General features: G+C 40.8%; 1 protein-coding gene across 1 annotated transcript; it reads left to right on the top strand.

Moving 5' to 3' along the window:
• Positions 1-1,516: 1,516 nt before the first annotated feature.
• HRH4 (histamine receptor H4) lies at positions 1,517-15,464 on the top strand. Its single transcript, XM_002697718.6, has 3 exons — positions 1,517-1,894; positions 9,931-10,094; positions 14,512-15,464. The coding sequence occupies exons 1-3, from the start codon at positions 1,642-1,644 to the stop codon at positions 15,310-15,312; spliced, it is 1,218 nt and encodes a 405-aa protein (XP_002697764.2). The 5' UTR covers positions 1,517-1,641; the 3' UTR covers positions 15,313-15,464.
• Positions 15,465-18,356: the final 2,892 nt, after the last annotated feature.

Genomic DNA, 18,356 nt, shown 5'->3' with positions numbered 1-18,356 from the left:
CCACTTGACTTCACACTCCAGGATGTTTGGCTCTAGGTGAGTGATCACACCATTGTGGTTATCTGGGTCACAAAGATCTTTTTTGTACAGTTCTTTGTGTATTCTTGCCACCTCTTCTTAATATCTTCTGCTTCTGTTAGGTCCATGACATTTCTGTTCTTTATTGTACCCATCTTTGCATGAAACGTTCCCTTGGTATCTCTAATTTTCTTGACGAGATCTCTATGGGGTTTGATTCTAAATGTGATTTCGCCCCTCCTACTGTCTGGTTGGGGCTTCTCCTTTGCCCTTGAAAGTGGGATATCTTTTTTTGGTGGGATTCAACATTCTCCTGTTGATGGTTGTTCAGAGCTTAGTTGCAATTTTGGAGATTTCACAGGAGAAGATGAGTGCATATCCTTCTACTCTGCCATCCTGTTTTTTTTAAAAAATTGTATCTGTATATATCTGTTTAAAAATATGTAATACAGCTAGAATAACTGCTTTAATGTCTTTGTATTTGTGTCCATTATGGGTTTCAGTGATTCATTTTTCTCTGCATTATGGGTGTTATTTGCCTGCTTCTTGGAACGTTTGATTATTCTCAATTGGATTTCAGATGGTATAAATTTCACCTTGTTGGGGACTGGATATTTTTATGTTCTACAAATACTCTTGAGCTGCTGTTAAGTCACTTGGAACTAGTTTGATCCTCTTAGGTTTTGCTTTTAAGATTTGTGAGGCAGGATCCTAGCAGTATTCAGTAAGGGGCTACCTATTCCTGACTACTGAGGCAAGAGCTTTCTAAATATGTAATATTACTCAATGCCTCATGAATTGAGATTTCGTGTGTAACTGGTGGGAACAAAGTTTGTAACTGGCTCCCTGTGACCCCTGGGTGTTTTTAATCTTTTTGAGTGGTTCTTCTTCCTGTCTGAGAACATTTCCCCACACACTGTGCTGGTCAGTATCCTGGTGAATGCTTGAGGAGGGCCCTCTGCAGCTCCCCAGCACAGAGTTCTGTCTGGTACTGCCCAACTCTCAGCTTAACCTCCCTATCGCAGGGAATTTGCTGGGCTTCCCCTGGATACCCTTCTCTGCTCTGTGCCCTGGAAGATCTCTCAAGACAATGAGCTGGGGCAACTGCAGGGCTCTCCTCACTTTCTCCTCTTCTCTCAGGGATCGATATTCTTCATTGCCTGATGTCCTGTGCCTCAAAAACTATGGTTTCATGTATTTGTCCATTTTTTTTTCACTGTTTCAGCTGCGATGGTGAATTCAACCCCTGATATTGTATCTTGGTCAGAAGGAGACATTTAACTGGATTTATATCTTCTCATTTGAGCCCAATTCCTTACCTATAGAGTGCATCAACTATATTTTATATAATATTGCTCTATTAGTGGGAAATAGATGAGTTACATCAAAATGTTTAAGATAAAACCTTTCACTGTCTTTGGAAACACTTCTTCAGTATCAGTTAAGAGGAAACTGTTACCACAAGTTTGCTTTTATCAAGAATCAGGAAGTACTATGAGATCAGCATTAGACTTTTAAAAAATGTTGTTATGTGTAGGAGACTATATATTTTAGGTATTCGACTGGAAAGACACTTGTCGGAATTGTCTTGCTGGCTTAGTTTGCTGTATTAAGTTTGATGTCATGTATACTCATGGCATAAATTCTTCTCATGTGATGCCATTTACTAATGACACAAATTCTTCTGCTGTGATGCCAGCTAGTAAAGACATATATTCTTTTTCAAACATTGCTTTAGCATTTTTAATGAGCTTACTAGCTTTTGCTATAATGCTAGGAAATGCTGTGGTCATTTTAGCTTTTGTGGTGGACAAAAATCTTAGACATCGAAGTAATTACTTTTTCCTTAACTTGGCCATTTCAGACTTCTTTGTTGGTAAGTTACATTTAAGATAATCTTTCTCTATTATAATTTATTTCTAAAAACATAAAACAAGCTTTTATTATTTCAAAGGACTGTATAAAATTGGGTACTATTAGAAATAAAAAGTTTAAGGATTTAAATTCAGGGGAGGCTGTATGGCACTATATGGGAATGATATATATATATATATATATATGTATGTAAATAAGGTTTATAGGGGAATTTTCCTCTAAAAACAGTTTCTTTTTATGGAATAAAAGTAAGTCCAGAATTGCTTTAATCTAAGAGTTATTTTTGTTTCTGGAGCTATTTTCCTTGCATGTTTAGGTTTATAAGTATTCCTTTTTAAGTAAGCATAGTTTCTTTAATATCACAGTGTTGAAGTTATAGGAAATGATGCATGTACTGGTAATTGGCACAATCAGAAAATAGGATGTTCAGGTCAAATAGTATAGTTGATATTATTTTATGATATGATACATCATAGCATGTTATAAAGTACACCCAACACTAACCTACTTTGTGTATGATATGGTATCATAGTGCTAAATAACTAAGATCATAGAAATCAAAGTAATCTTTCTTTGAAAATGTACACTTCATAATTTCTTACTGCCTGATGATCATTTTCCACAATCCTTGTAATAGTGAGTGTATAGTGAAAGTCACTCAGTTGTGTCCAACTTTTTGTGACCCCCATGGACTGTACAGTCCATGGAATTCTCCAGGCCAGATTACTGGAGTGGGTAGCCTTTCCCTTCTCCAGGGGATCTTTCCAACCCAGGGATTGAACCCAGGCCTCCCACATTGCAGGCGAATTCTTAACAAGCTGAGCCACCAGGGAAGCGCATATCCTTGTAATAATAAGTAAATATGCAGAAGTGTCTACTGCTGATATTGTTTTATAGGACCTCCTAGTTAATTTGTTATTGTGTATAGCTACATAAATACTTACAGTTATGTTAAAATGAAGCAAAACTAATAGAACAATTAAGTTTAGTGCCTGGAACGTAGTGATTGCTCAACTTGTGTTAGTCTTTTCACTCTGGATTTCTCTGTAGACAAATGTCAACTCAAACCAAGTTCACAAATGTTAGTAGAGTACCTACCATGTATAAGTACTGTTAAGTACCAAGTGCAATTAGATGATGATGAGAGATAGACAGGACTAGGTTAGTCTGTTTCTTTTTTAAGCCTTCAAAATAGTACAGTAGCTAAGAGAAGTTCAGAAATGACTAACAGGACACAGTGATGTGAGAACCCACAAAGAGCTACCAAGTGTTATAGGCACTCAGAGGCGGGGCGGCGGGTGGGGGAACACATTTTGTTAGGGGGTAGTGGCCTCCAAAATGAACTTAAGGGGATGGGAATAATTTCCATAGGCAGAGTTGGGGAGGGCAGAGAATTCTAAGAATCAACAGCGATATGCTGATAGAAAATCATTGCGTATACCTTCCTAAGTGGGAGCTCCAGGCTGGCTTGTGTGCAAATGGGCTATATGAGAACAGCAAAGGGTGAAGATGAAATAGTTGGAATCTATACAATGAAGGCCTTTGAATACTAGTGTGAGTCTGGATTGGAGCTTATTCAGAAGGCAGTGTGACATTTAACTGAGTGACTGGGTTGAAGCTTCACATTAGAGGCATCAGAAGAGATGTAGGAGGTGGGTGAAGCCGGAGCAGAGGGTGGCTTGGTTTCTGAGAATCCTGCAGTGACCTTGGCAGAAATCAGCAGTGAGGCTCTGAGCGAGGGTCAGTTCAGTCACTTAGTCATGTCCAACTCTTTGCAACCCCATGGAGTGCAGCATGCCAGGCTTTTCTGTCCATCACCAACTCCTGGAGCTTGCTCAAACACATGTACATTGAGTCAGTGATACCATCCAACCATCTCATCCACTGTTGTCCCCTTCTCCTCCTGCCTTCAGTCTTTCCCAGCATCAGGGTCTTCTCCCAGGAGTTAGTTCTTGCCATCAGGTGGCCAAAGTATTGGAGTTTCAGCATCAGTCCTTCCAATGAATATTCAGGGTTGATTTCCTTTAGGATTGACTGGTTTGATCTCCTTGCAGTCCAAGGGACTTACAAGAGCTTTCTCCAACACCGCAGTTCAAAAGCATCAATTCTTCGGCGCTCAGTTTTCTTTATAGTCCAACTCTCACATCCATACATGACTGCGGGAAAAACCGTAGCCTTGACTAGATGGAAATTTGTCGGCAAGGTAATGTTTCTGCTTTAAATAAAAAGCTGAGACAGTACTTTGCCGACGAGGGTAAGAGTGGAAATAAGTTCAGGAGGCAGAGATGCAATGGCGGTGGGGTTGTCAGGCAGGAAAAAGATGTGTTAAAGATTGAGTTCTGGGGACAAGAGAAGTATGACATTCCTCAGAGAAATAGGGAGCATTTGGGAAAGCAGTTTATGCTTCTGATATTGCAATGATAAAAGTTTTGGAGGAAACCTCTAGTTGGAAAGATTGACAGGAATCCAGGTATAAAAATGACAGGATCACAGAAAAAAGTGGAGAACTAATATAGAAGCATTAAAAACATGCAGCAGTCTTGTTTTTCTCCTCAGTTCTGCCCCTCCAGGTAACCAACACTAACAACTTGATATAGATCCTTCCACATCACTCTCTTTGCTCACATGTGCATGGTTGTGTCGGAGAAGGCAGTGACACCCCACTCCAGTACTTTTGCCTGGCAAATCCCATGGACGGAGGAGCCTGGTAGGCTGCAGTCTATGGGGTAGCTAAGAGTCGGACACGACTGATTGACTTCCCTTTCACTTTTATGCATTGGAGAAAGAAATGGCAACCCACTCCAGTGTTCTTGCCTGGAGAATCCCAGGGACGGGGGAGCCTGGTGGGCTTCTGCCTATAAGGTCACACACAGTCGGACATGACTGAAGTGACTTAGCAGCAGCAGCAGTATGGGTGTGTGTGCTCAGTTACTCAGTCATGTCTGACCCTTTGTGACCCCGTGGACTGTAGCCTGCTAGACTCCTCTGTTCCATGGGATTTTTCCAGGCAAGAATACTGGAGTAGGTTTCCATTTTCTTCTCCAGGGTTTCTTCCTGACCCAGGGATCGAACCCAAGTCTCCTGCTGCCGAGCCACCAGGGAAGCCCTTTATGCTCACATAAACAGATAAAGTAAAAGTGAAGTCACTCAGTTGCGTCCGACCCTTTGTGACCCCGTGGACTGTAGCCTACCAGGCTTCTCCGTCCATGGGATTTTCCAGGCAAGAGTACTGGAGTGGGTTGCCATTTCGTTATCCAGGGGATCTTTCTGACCCAGGGATCGAACGCAGGTCTCCTGCATTGTAGGCAGATGCTTTACCCTCTGAGCCACCAGGGAAGCCCACACAGATAAATACACGAGTATATTTATGTGAACAGAGAATATTCTATTATGAATATATGTATCCCCCTCCTTCTTCACAAAGCTGTACAACTTTTAGATGATACTCAACATTTAAAATGGATGATGTATTTTGACTATTCCAAAGGAAGTAAAGACTTGTATACCTCATGGTCAGAAGGGATGGGGTAAAAATATATCCAAGGGAGAGAGACTGAGGCCTGAAGCTTTTGAATGAAGATGGTTCTAGACAAGAACAGAATGCCTCTGTATAAGGCCCAGGGTCAGCATCATGGCAGGCCCACCATCGTGGTCTTGAGCATCACAATCTGTGGTTCCTCTTTGAGAAATGTCCCTGCAGATGTGATGATTCAGCAGTCCTGGTGGTCCTCCTCTATTGTCAGGTGGATGGGAAAAGAAATGGCTTTGCTCCTGATGAGAGCAGTTGGACACGGGCCAGAATCTCATTTAATCAGCCAGTCTCATCCTTCACATTTTCCCTGCCACCTGCCAGCTTCATGCAGAGGTCCACTGATGTAATGCAATATTTACCATGACAGCGCAGGGCTTGGCAGAGTCTTCGAGAGCATTTCGTAACTAGATTTGAGTTTTGTGTCAATGCTCTTCTTTCTCCTTTGCCATGCTCGAAGTGTGTCTTTTTAGCTCTGAGCCTATAAGACCTCACGGTGGTGGGGGTGATGGGCCAAGATGGGCCTTGTGAGAGACTTTCTGTAGCTGTAAGATGGAAGTTCTTAACATTTAAGGTCATGAGACCCAGAGCTCACATCCACGCGGCGATGCCAGTGCAGGTCAGAGCGTCGCGTGCTCCGTACGGTGGGCTTTCTGGCTGAATGGCCTCTTGTCACAGATTTTTGAACTGGCCTCCTGTAGAAGCAATTTCTTAAAATTTGTGCTACCTGAGCAGCTTCCTAGGCTGAATTTAGTTGAAAAGGAAAGATTTATTGAGGAAAAATTCCAGTATCAGGTGCGTTAACATATCTCACCTATATATTACTCCAGAAAAATATTTATATCTATAGTGATACCTATAAAATTGTTATCACATGACCAATGCTTCCATCTATGGGTACCTTTTTCATATCTACATTTGTGTGGGTATGTATGGCCTACATAAGCACATGATGGATGACCCAGACAGGATCTTCAAGGGCAAAAGGTTGTTGTTGATGACAGAGTCTGAACCACATTTTCAGGATGGCAAAGTGTATCTTTAGTACAAATATAACTCAGAAGTATTGTGAGTTCAGTTCCAGACTGCTGCAATAAAGCAAAAATCAAAATAGGAGTCACATGAATTTTTTGGTTTCTCAGTGCATGTAAAAGGTATAGCTGCAGTCTACTAAGTGTGCAATAACATTATGTCTAAAAAAACAATTTACACACCTTAATTTAAAAATATTCTATGGTGAAAAATGCTAACCATTTTCCAAGCCTTAACAGAGTCATAATCTTTTTGCTCATGGGAAGGTCTTGCCATGATGTTGATGGATGCTGACTGCTCAGGGTGGTGGATGCTGAAAGCTGGGGTGCCTGTGGCAATTTCCTAAAATGAGACAACACTGAAATTTGCCACATCCGTTGGCTCTTCCTTTCACTTGAATACTTACAGGTCATTCTAGGGTTATTAATCGGCTTAATTGCAATGTTGTTATGTCTCATGGAATAGGGAAACCCGAGGAGACAAGGAAATCGCAGGCTGGTGAAGCAGTCAGAACACACACAACATTTATGAAGTTCACTGGATTATGTGGGCAAAGTTCATGGAGCGCCAAAACAATTAAAACAGTAACGTCAAAGATCACCACAACAAATATAATAATAAAAAAATAAAAATATTGTGAGGAGTAGCAAATGTGACACATAGAGACGCAAAGGAAGCAAATGCTATTGGAAGAAATACCGCTGACAGACTTTGCTCGCTGCAGGGTTGCCATGAACCTTCCATTCCTAATAAATGCAGTATCCGTGAAGTGCAATAAAGCGAAGCACAAGAGTGAAGTGCGCTGGTACCCTTGACTCTTCTCTACCCTCTGTGTTAGTCAGCTCGGGCTGCCCCAGCGGAATAACCACAGTCTGAGTGACTTTATAGCAGTTCACTTTCTCAGAGCTCTGGAGGCTAGGACAACCCAGGTGCCAGCTGATTTGGGGCCTGCTGAGGGCTCTCCTCCTGGCCTGTAGATGGCTGCCATCTTGCTTCATCCTCATCCAGCCTTGAGAGACAGCGAGCAAGCGAGCTTCCTGGTGTTTCTTCTTCTAAGGACACTAAGCCTGTTGGATTAGGGCTCTACCCTTACAACCTAATTTAACTTTAATTACCTCCTTATAGGCCCTATCACTCTGGGGAATCGGGCTTCAGCATGTGAATTTTGGGGGAGGGTGACACATTCAGTCCATAATACCCTCAATACAATCACTGTTATCCACACATTACTCTGTTGGCCCAAAGAATTCACTAGGGCTTTCAGCTTCCCCTCTACCTTTTGACTGTCATTTTCTCATGGAAGATGCAGTTGTTTTTTTTTTAAGTTTATTTTTAATTGGAGGATAATTGCTTTACAATATTGTGTTGAAGACCCAGGTTCGATCCCTGGGTCAGGAAGATCCTCTGGAGAAGGAAATGGCAACCCACTCCAGTACTCTTGCCTGGAAAATCCCATGGACGGAGGAGTGTGGTAGGCTACAGTCCATGGGGTAGCAAAGAGTCGGACACGACTGAGTGACTTCACTTTCACTTTTCTGCCATATATCAATATGAATCAGTCATAGTTATACATATGTTCCCTCCGCTTGAATCTCCCTCCCACTTCCCACAAGATGCAGCTTCTTAACTGGCTTCTGAAAGAAGGGGCTATTCAGGATTGACAGCAATTTTTAATGAAACTAGACTTCCCCGTTTTTATCTATTCATTCATCTGATACTAATTTATTTTGAACCAGGCACCCTTTTAGGTGCTGGGGATATATCAGGCAAAATACAGTAAAAAAAAAAAAAAAAAAAGATCCCTGCCCTCATGGTGCTTGTATTTTTTCTGGGAACATGGGTGGTGAGACAGACAATAAACGATATAAATAAATAAATAAAATTACACAACATTTTAGAGGTTGATCATTTGCTATTGAGAAAAACATAGGGAGGAGGAAGTATGTTAGAGGTAGAGGTTATAGTGTAAACTTCAGGGTTAGGGCTCACTGAGGAAGATTCATTTGAGTAAACAGAAGGAGGCTTCGTAGAGGGAAGTGTGCTGCATACCAGGATACCTATGCAAGGATCTGAGAGTGGGGGTGTGGGTCTGGGTGTGGGTGTGGTGAATTTGAGGTCAGATAGGGTGAAGAGATATCACTGCCATCAAAGGTCCATGCTGTCAAAGCTCTGTTTTTTCCGATAGTCATGTATGGATGTGAGACCATACATGGATGTGAGTCATGTATGTTGGACCATGAACTGAGTGCCAAAGAACTGATGCTTTTGAATTGTGGTGTTGGGAAGACTTTTGAGAGTCTCTGGGACCGCAAGAAGATCAAACCACTCAATACTAAAGAAAATCAACCCTGAATATTCACTGGAAGGGCTGATGCTGAAGCCGAAGCTCCAATACTTTGGTCACCTGATGTGAACAGCCAACTCTTTGAAAAGACCCTGATGCTGGGGAAGATGGAAGGGGGCAGCAGAGGATGAGACAGCTAGATAGCATTACTGACTCAGTGGACACGAATTTAAGCAAACTCTGGGAGATAGTGGAGGATACAGGAGCCTGATTTACTACAGTTCATGGGGTTGCAAAGAGTCAGACATGACTTAGTGACTGAACAATAACAAGGGTGAAGAGGAGTGAGCCAGGAGTGGAGGAGTAGCAGAGGGTTTTTTCTCTCACACTGTCCCTGCCTTACAGAGTTTCTATGACAGTTAGATGAGATGATATATGTAATGCACACAGGACAGTGTCTGGCATATGGTAACTGTACAATACCTATTAGCTGCTATTAATTTATTTGAGTTACATGTGTGAGCCATTAGTCAAGTCTAGATGTTGTGAAAAATACAAAGGTTGACTTTCAACACGGTCCCAATCTTAACACGTGACAATGTTATAAAGTAGGATGTGTCTGTACACGAGAGAGGGAGAGATGACTGAGGTGCCAGGAGAGGGCAGGTGGCAAAGGGTCACTTCTACCTAGGGAGTTCCAATAAAGATGATAAGAAAGATATCATTTTTTTTTTTTTTACACTAAGTGAAGAATGAGAAGGAGTTAAATAGACTTCTCTGTAAAAGAGAGATCTTCAAGCAAGAAGAACGTTCTTGGCAAAAGCAAAAAGATGTGGCAATGTGAGATGTGTTTAGGGGAAGGGCGGCCCATCCTGTCTGGGTCGGATCATGAACACAAAAGATGATGGATGCTGTGTATGGCTGGAAATACATGTTGGGACCTGAACTTAATTTGGAAAGTAACAAGGAGCCATTGAAGGTATGATGTTTGTGACAGCTATTTTTAAAATGGTATTTACAGGAACGTGTAGGAAATCAGTCCTGAATTTGCTGATGAAATACCATGAATTTCTAAATTATGATCAAGCAGTTTTTGGTCATTTCAGATAGTTCATTGTGTCATGTTTGCGTCTCTTCGTATTCATTGATACGTGCTATATTTGTTAATCTTCATTTTTTTCCGCCCATGCAGGTATGATCTCCATTCCTTTATTCATCCCTCACAAGCTCTTCAACTGGGAGTTTGAAAATAACATTTGTGTCTTTTGGCTCACTACTGACTATCTTTTGTGTACAGCATCTGTGTATAACATCGTACTCATCAGCTTTGATCGATATCAGTCAGTCTCCAATGCTGTAAGTCAAAACATTAATTTATCCTGCTTAGAAGATTATATATTTGTGAGTTTTATAAATTTTGGGTCCCTAAGCAAAAATTTTTGTTTGTTTGTTTAATTGACCAACCTTAGAGAAGCCTGATTACCCTTTCGTTGGCACTAAGTTCTCATTGGCTGTTAGTGAACACTTCCTGTGTGTTTGGTTAAGTCACTCCCCTGCGTCCAATGAAAATGGGAAAATGTCCAACAGAATCCAAGGCAAGGTGTAAGAAGTGGTAAACTGAGTCTGTAGTAGGTTGGATATGCATGAATCTCATAGGAGGTTTATCTGTTCAACTCCTAAGAAAACTTGAGACCTGAATGTTTTCTTCAGGATTGAACTTGGTGGGCAGGTAGAAAGACTCCCAGACTTCTGAATGTCATGAAGAAATTAATTTTGAATGACCAAAGGAAAAAACAGTGTGCAGGGAAGCCACAGGTTGTAACAGTGGAACTAACCAGTGCCAGTTTAGGACCCATGCCAAGCAAGTCTGAACTAACCAAGATCTGGAATAGTCTCATCAATTAGTTCATGACAGTTCTTAAGCAAGCTAAATTTATCAGCAACAAAGGAGAGAATAAGATTGATGTTAGTAAGGATGAGGGATGGGAGGAGGCCACAGAAATAATGGGACAGTGATCTGAAGAGTCTGAGACCTTGATGGGAAACTTCCTTCACTCCTGAGTCCCAGGGACCTAAATGTATGGGGAATGATTGTGTGACAGGGATTTTATTAAGGACTGGGATACAGAACTGAATCTGCAGAGTCTTTTTTTTTTTTTTTTTTGAGGAACATAACAGTCTAATGTGGAAATGGATCCATAAACAAAGGGACTAAGTGTGGTGCTGGAGGCATTGAGAGGCCAGGGACAGCTCTGTCCTGGGAGAGCTGTGCATCTTGGAGGCAGACAGGATTGGGAGGGTGCATTGGATAAAGATAGGATAAAATGCCATTACAAAGAGATTCCAAAATGCTGAGACTCAGACTGTAAGGCAGAAGTTAATTTTTCTCATAGAACAGTTCAGGAAGATTAGAAGGCTCTGCTCCAGGAGCCCACCCAGGGACCCAGGCTCTGTACTCTCTAGAGCAGGCACTTATGGTATCTGTTGCAATTGCTTAAATAAAACTTTATCATCCAAATAGTTGCTGGGCCACACGTGCTCCATGATCAGTGGTTTGCTGACCCCCATCCTAAGTCATTAACCTCCTTGGCATGCTCAAAGTCAAGTTGTTGTCACTTCAGGTTTCAGAAAAGAAGAGCAGAAGGCAGAAGTCCAGGGCAAAGGATTTTCTTTTAACCAAGTAGTGCAGAGTCACACAATCATTTACACTCACCTTTCACTGGTGAAATGTAGTCACATGGCCTTACCTTATTGTACGGGAAGCTGGGAAGTATGTTCTCTAGCTGAGCTGCCATATGGCAAGGAAGTAGAGAATGGGATGTGGTGGGACAGCCAGACACTTGACATTGAGTACGTCACTGGCACCAGAGTGCACGGCAGTTTGTCCTGGACAAACTCTGGAGAGAGTACAGATCAATTCGGATTAGCAATCCAGAAGCCTGTAATCTCACATTTTTCAAACTACAGATAGTAACTCATTATTGAGTCATGAAGTCAGTTCAGTGGCCTGTTACGTCACTTTTTCTTAGAATGAAAAAACATGCAAAGAAGTAGAACAGAACTTACAAATTAGAGTAAATCAGAGTACCCTGTGTATAATAAAGCTAAGAACTGTTTTATGAATACTTCTGTCAGTATCCTTGATTAGGGTTTAAAATGCATTTCTTACTTTAGGTTACAGTCAAAATGTTTGAAAAGCAGTGCTCTAGTTAATTATCTTCCCCATTTGTACTTTTAACATTTCCTTTCCTTCTGGGTTTTCTTTTTAATCTCAACTGAGTGTTCCTAGTTAGTGTTCACTGGGACATTTATTCACTGCAGGCTCAAGCTCTTGAGTGAACCTAAGGTTTGTGTAAAGGAAAGGGGCGGCTTTCCCAGTTAGAAAAAAGGCCTAGACATTACAGAGTTGAGGAGTGATGTCCAGAGAGAAAAGTGGATGGGTTTATTCCTTGGTCTTGCCCTGAGAAATTCCTTGACAATGTGGGCTGTAAACTTGGTGAGGGCCAGGTCAGCTGGATCCGGGTCCCTAGGACACGGCAGAGACAAGTGTAACAGGTGCTAAAGGCAGCGGTGTGTGAATGCTCATGGGGATGCTCAGGCAGCACCAGCACCTCTGTTGGCTGAGTTCCAACACAGCTGTAGGAAGCCAGAAGGAAACCTTCAAAGACCACAGGAGCTCATAGGAAGTGATCATGGGGAACAGAGCCCTTGCTGTAGCTAAAAGTCGAGAAGACAATGTAACAGGTCAGGGTGACAGGCGGGGCTTGAGAAATGGAAATCTGACAATAACCGGGGAAAGGAAGGCTCGGTGCAAATGGCCATGCCTGACAAGCACTTAGAATGGCCCTGCAATCCCATCTCATTATTAACACCAGCACGTTCCAGGGGCTGCTCTGCCTCACAAAAGAAACCTGACTGACAGAATGTTTGGATGTCTTATGGAAGTGGGGGAGGAAGCAGGGTAAGAGGAGACATCATGAATAATGGACATATTCTGTAAAAGTGAGAAGTGGGCCACGGATGAATTTCAGGGAGGCATGGGCCCGGATTCAAGCAATTTTGAACTGTCATCTGTCTAAAATGCTACTCAGAGACGAGGGAAGAGATTGGCATCATCATCTCAATTCCCTTGGATGTCTGTTACCCATTTGACCTTATACATAACAGAAAAGAGATCACTTTTCAGCGTATTGTACCATATCATTACGAAGGCTGAACAAAGCAATTAAAAAACTAAATGCAGTTTTATGACCATCTGGGTATTGTTACTATCTTCATAATCATTAGACTTAAGTGCAAGTATTAATTAGTGGTATGAGAAGCAGAAGGCAAAAAGATGTACTGTACATGGGAGCTTGTGGTTAGCACCATATACATTTTAGGTTAGCCTCAGAATTACCAGTAATTTGGAAAAAGGGTAACAAAAAGAGAAAAAAAAACCCACTTCCTTGATTTTTTTTAAAAAAGTAACTTAAAAAATTTAAACAAACCTCCTTTTACTCTAGCCCGTTGGTGAGCCCTCCTCAGCACATACAAGCCATTAAAGAAAGACAGTGCTTGGCACTGTTATACCCTTTTAATAAAAATGAGAACATACTTCAGGACAAGACTTAAAAACTCAGAGAAAATGGTACTTGAAAGATGGTGAAAAGGGAAGTGTGTCCCCACGTCATGGGTAAATCATTTCCTTTTCCTCGAGTATAAGCAGAGAAACATGGAACGTGGTTGGAAGAAATCTTACTGATCTGAAAGGGGTTTGGAGAGATTGTCTGCTCCAAGTCCCCTTAGAAAAGTCTTGGGTCACATGGTTACCCCTCATATGGGTAGTTGGCATCTTAGATTTCTTATAGAAGATACTCTTCAAGATTTGAGAATCTATCAAAGGTCCTGGGATCTGAGAGCAACGCTCCCCCACAGAATCTCATCTTTCCTTATAGAAGCCTGTCCCTGTGCTCAAATGGGCTTAGAATATTCTTCACTCCTAAAAAAGACCGTGGCACTCACCACAGCCACGTCTCCCCAAGTGGCTGGCCACCGTTGCTTCAGTACCATTTTTGCTGGGTGGATTCGTTTGTAGAAAGAAATGTTAGGTTCTGCTCAGTAACACTGTAGTCTCTTCCTACAGCCGATTTAACTCTCTTTCTTTTTGTGCATCATCTTATGAGAGGAAGGTAAGAGTTCTTTCCTTTTTGACCCCACCTTGAAGGCTCAGCATAAACTGCAGAATAGATTCTGTCTTTCAAACTTTTTTTACTGTGACTTCAGTGACAAATGCATTTTACACTGTGATTCGGTATGCACATTTCTCTCTCTCTTATGTATATTTATTAATGCTTTCCCAAAGCAAAAGTTTCATCAAACAATACACATCCTTATGATGTGTGATACATTCTGACATTGATTATCCCAATTTGTTAAAAATGCTGCTCACGACCCAGCTGGCAGGTTAAAAACACTGTGAGCATGTTCAGTTGGTCTCAGTTAACAGTTCAGATTAGTGTCTGTGGACTAGGAAAAACTGTGTTCTTCTTTTAGATATTAACCTTGACATTTTCCATAGCGTCAGACGTTTAACCTTAAACTGTTAAGAAAGTCTACATCTCGGCCCAGGGTTCACCAAAACGAAACCCTCTGCCCTGGCCCAATCACGTTACCCAGATTCAGTGACCAGCTCCACTGCGCACATCACGGAAACTCCTGAGGGCTGACAGTATGCTTTGTGCAATCAACATGTACTCATTGTATTAAAAATCATTTATTTGGTTTCTTTTAGGTGTCTTACAGAGCTCGACATACTGGGACCTTGAAGACTGTGACTCTGATGGTGGCCGTCTGGGTGGCGGCCTTCTTAGTGCATGGGCCAATACTAGTTTCAGAGGTTAGGAAGGAATTGCGGGGGGATTGCAAACCTGAATTCCTTAAAAAGAAGCATATCCTTGCCCTCACGTTAGTCTTCGAATTCCTGATCCCAGTCTTGCTAGTGGCTTATTTCAACATGTATATTTACTGGAGCCTATGGAAGCGCAGTCATCTCAGTAGGGGGCATTCTGGATTCATTTCTGCCCCTTCCATTAGCAGCGGACGCTCATTCAGGAATGGACTGTTTTCGAGGCCATCTCTTTCCAACCTGGAGGAATCAGCAGCATCCCTTCGTTCTGAGAAATCAGGAAGGAAGAGCAGCCTCTTTTCTTCCTTAAGAACCCAGGTGAATAGTTTAACCGCTTCCAAAACGAGCTCTCTCTCCCATTCGGATTCCCTAGTTCTTCACCAAAGGGAACATCTTGAGCTGTGCAGAGGCAAGAAACTAGCCAAGTCACTGGCCATTCTCTTGGGTGTTTTTGCTGTTTGCTGGGCTCCCTACTCTCTGTTCACAATTATTCATTCATGTCATGGCACACTCTCAGATTTCTTAAACCCTGTGTACGAGTTCACATTTTGGCTTCAGTGGTTCAATTCCTTTGTCAATCCTTTTTTGTATCCCCTGTGTCACAAGCGTTTTCAGAAGGCCTTCTTGAAATTATTTCGTGTGAAAAAGCAGTCCATATCATCACACAATCGGTCAACATCTTCTTAAAGATAATCATTTTGCTTATGTAAATTTCAGTCTTGCTCTCACATAAATGAGTCTGGCTTTCATCTTGCCATTTCCACTCTACTGAAAAAGTCCATAAAATTGTAACACTTGAAAACTTAAACAAACAAATAAAAAACGCCTGGAACCTACAAGTCAGTGGAAAATTATTCTGGTGAATAACAACAGCATCATTAGAAACTGACAATAATATTTTTGTAAACTCAGAGCCACAAAAGCACTATATTTTTCTTAGTCATCACCTCTTCTTTGTCTTTTAGATCTTAAGATAATTTTGATTGTGAAATTCAAAAATTTTGGTTTTCTTTCTAAATGTTCAGTGTTGCTACAGTCTTAACTGAATTTCCATTTTTATTTTACAGTGATGAAAACTCATCACATTTAAAGATCATTCCCTAAAGCATACAGTAGGAAAAAGAGCTCTTTAGCCCTTTGTCCTGGGGGTGGGTAACTCTGTTATGGTCACTGGGCAGTTGAATTAGGGTTTGAGTTGGCAGAACAGGAGGTGAGAGTGCTCAGATGAAAGAGCAGAGGGCATATATACTTCCGGACTCTACATTTCTGATCCGAGAAAAGAAGGAAGTGTGGGATGATGGGGGAAAGAGGAGGTCACTGCAGCTCTTGAAGGTTCTCAATGAAGTTATCTTGGAGTCCCTGGCAATCATAGGATGACAGGGTGAGGGATAGGTAATGGGTTGAAAGGATGGCTTTCCCGTTTCCTTCCTGCCCCCTTGTCCTAACTTGCACATCAGCTAAAACTTCTCCATGAGAAAATAGGAAAGAATGAGAAAGACTAAGAGATCCAAAAGGACTATAAGATTAAACCTGATGTATCTCGTATAACATTCACAGAACTAGTATGTGTCAATCATTATGAATCAAATACATTTCTGTCTTTGATGTTTTAACTCATGTGCTCAATATTTTATATTGCAGTGCTTGGAGTGATTCCTTTACTATGCAGTTAATGTAGGTTATACCTAACTGATGAGTTGCATTTTATTAGTCTGGTGACATTTTGTTCTTTTTGTCATTATTAATTTTTTTATAGTGTTCTTTACCTGTCTTTGTCATAACATTTCATTGTGATTTCATAGTTAATCTCTTCAGTAACATTTTATAAGTATTTCTTCTACAGTTTCTTAGAATTCTTATAATACAGATTAGTCATTTTCATATCTTAGATCTTTTAAACTTTTGATTCATCTAAAACATTAAAATATGAAAATCTTTGAAGTATATCATAAATGCTTAGAAATGCACATGGTTTTTTATATACACTTACACATTAACATTAGTTTCAAAACAGGAAATACATGTTCAATATTCAATCATAATTGAAAAATTTGAGAAATAAACCGTTATAAACACATAAGTTTTTACAATGCTGTAGCTTGTTAGTTTTAACATTTGTAAATCAGTAGTTGTGGATTTCATCTCGTTACTGGAGGTCTGAATGATCGTTGAATGGAGTGGCCCCATGAAAACTTTTTCCAGTTGAACCTTAGAGGAAACATGCCTAAATAGTCATATGTATTTTCTATAGTCAGAAAACGTAAAATGTATTGTATTTCATTCAATCCAAGATGCTGTCCATCTAAGACATACCATCTTACATTATAAAAGAGAAAGTGCTATGAAACAAGGTTTAAAAGAATCACACTTATAAGGAAGTCCTATTCTAATTTCAGAATTGTTGAAAAGTGAGAAATGTATGTTTCAGAAGTGATGAAATGTGAGCCAGGTATGAGAAATGAACAGAACAGGGCTAATCTTCTATGAAGTGAGACTCTGAATAAAATACTTTGATGGTACATTCAGGTATTCATGAAACAAATGTGAATTAGGAGTCTATCACATATTAGCTACTTACTATAAAGATGACTGTGAAGCTTGACATAAGATTTAGATTCCCTGGGGCAGAAATATTATTGGGTTGGCCAAAAAGTTTGTTTGAGTTTTATCATAAGATCTTACAGAAAAGCCCAAATAATTTTTTTTGCCAACCCAATACATTGGGATTCTCTTAGTACAGTCCACTTCATAGCTATTTTGAAAAGGCACACAGTAGGCATTTTCCTTAAAAAGGGAATGTCAGTCTCAGTCTTTTAAATCTGCACTGTAAGAACTTTTAAAATGTTTTTCATTATAATGAAAATATATGTACTTATTATAAAAAGACAACAGTTAAACAATTTCTATACCCAAGAACCAGTGACAATTATTAGTTTGGTGTAGATGTTTCTAAAAAAAGAACGACATAATCCATTTTCTAGAAACATGTTTGTATATCTAAACTTTGATCTAACGGCCTCAAGATATCCTCAGGTGAAACTTATCATAAAATGAAACTTTCAATTCTAGTATGAGTAATTACTAGCCTCCACTTCCCAGTATAGGTGGTTTATAAATACTTACTAAATTTTTAAATTAAAGATATTTATTTTAAAATTATTTTAAAATAAATATTAAAAAAATGAATACTTACTCAGTTCAGTTCAGTTCAGTCACTCAGTCGTGTCCGACTCTTCGCGACCCCATGAATCGCAGCACATCAGGCCTCCCTGTCCATCACCAACTCCCAGAGTTCACTCAGACTCACGTCCAACGAGTCAGTGATGCCATCCAGCCATCTCATCCTCTGTCATCCCCTTCTCCTCCTGCCCCCAATCCCTCCCAGCATCAGGGTCTTTTCCAATGAGTCAACTCTTCGCATGAGGTGGCCAAAGTACTGGATCAGTCCTTCCAAAGAACACCCAGGACTGATCTCCTTTAGGATGGACTGGTTGGATCTCCTTGCAGTCCAAGGGACTCTCAAGAGTCTTCTCCAACACCACAGTTCAAAAGCATCAATTCTTCGGCACTCAGCTTTCTTCACAGTCCAACTATCGCATCCATCCATGACCACTGGAAAAACCATAGCCTTGACTAGACGGACCTTTGTTGGCAAAGTAATGTCTCTGCTTTTTAATACGCTATCTAGGTTGGTCATAACTTTCCTTCCAAGGAGTAATTACTGCGTCTTT

This window comes from Bos taurus, chromosome 24, assembly GCF_002263795.3.
Source record: "Bos taurus isolate L1 Dominette 01449 registration number 42190680 breed Hereford chromosome 24, ARS-UCD2.0, whole genome shotgun sequence".
NCBI lineage: Eukaryota > Metazoa > Chordata > Mammalia > Artiodactyla > Bovidae > Bos > Bos taurus.
Note: the sequence above shows the minus strand (reverse complement) of the source record. Positions and strands in the feature narration are given on the sequence as shown.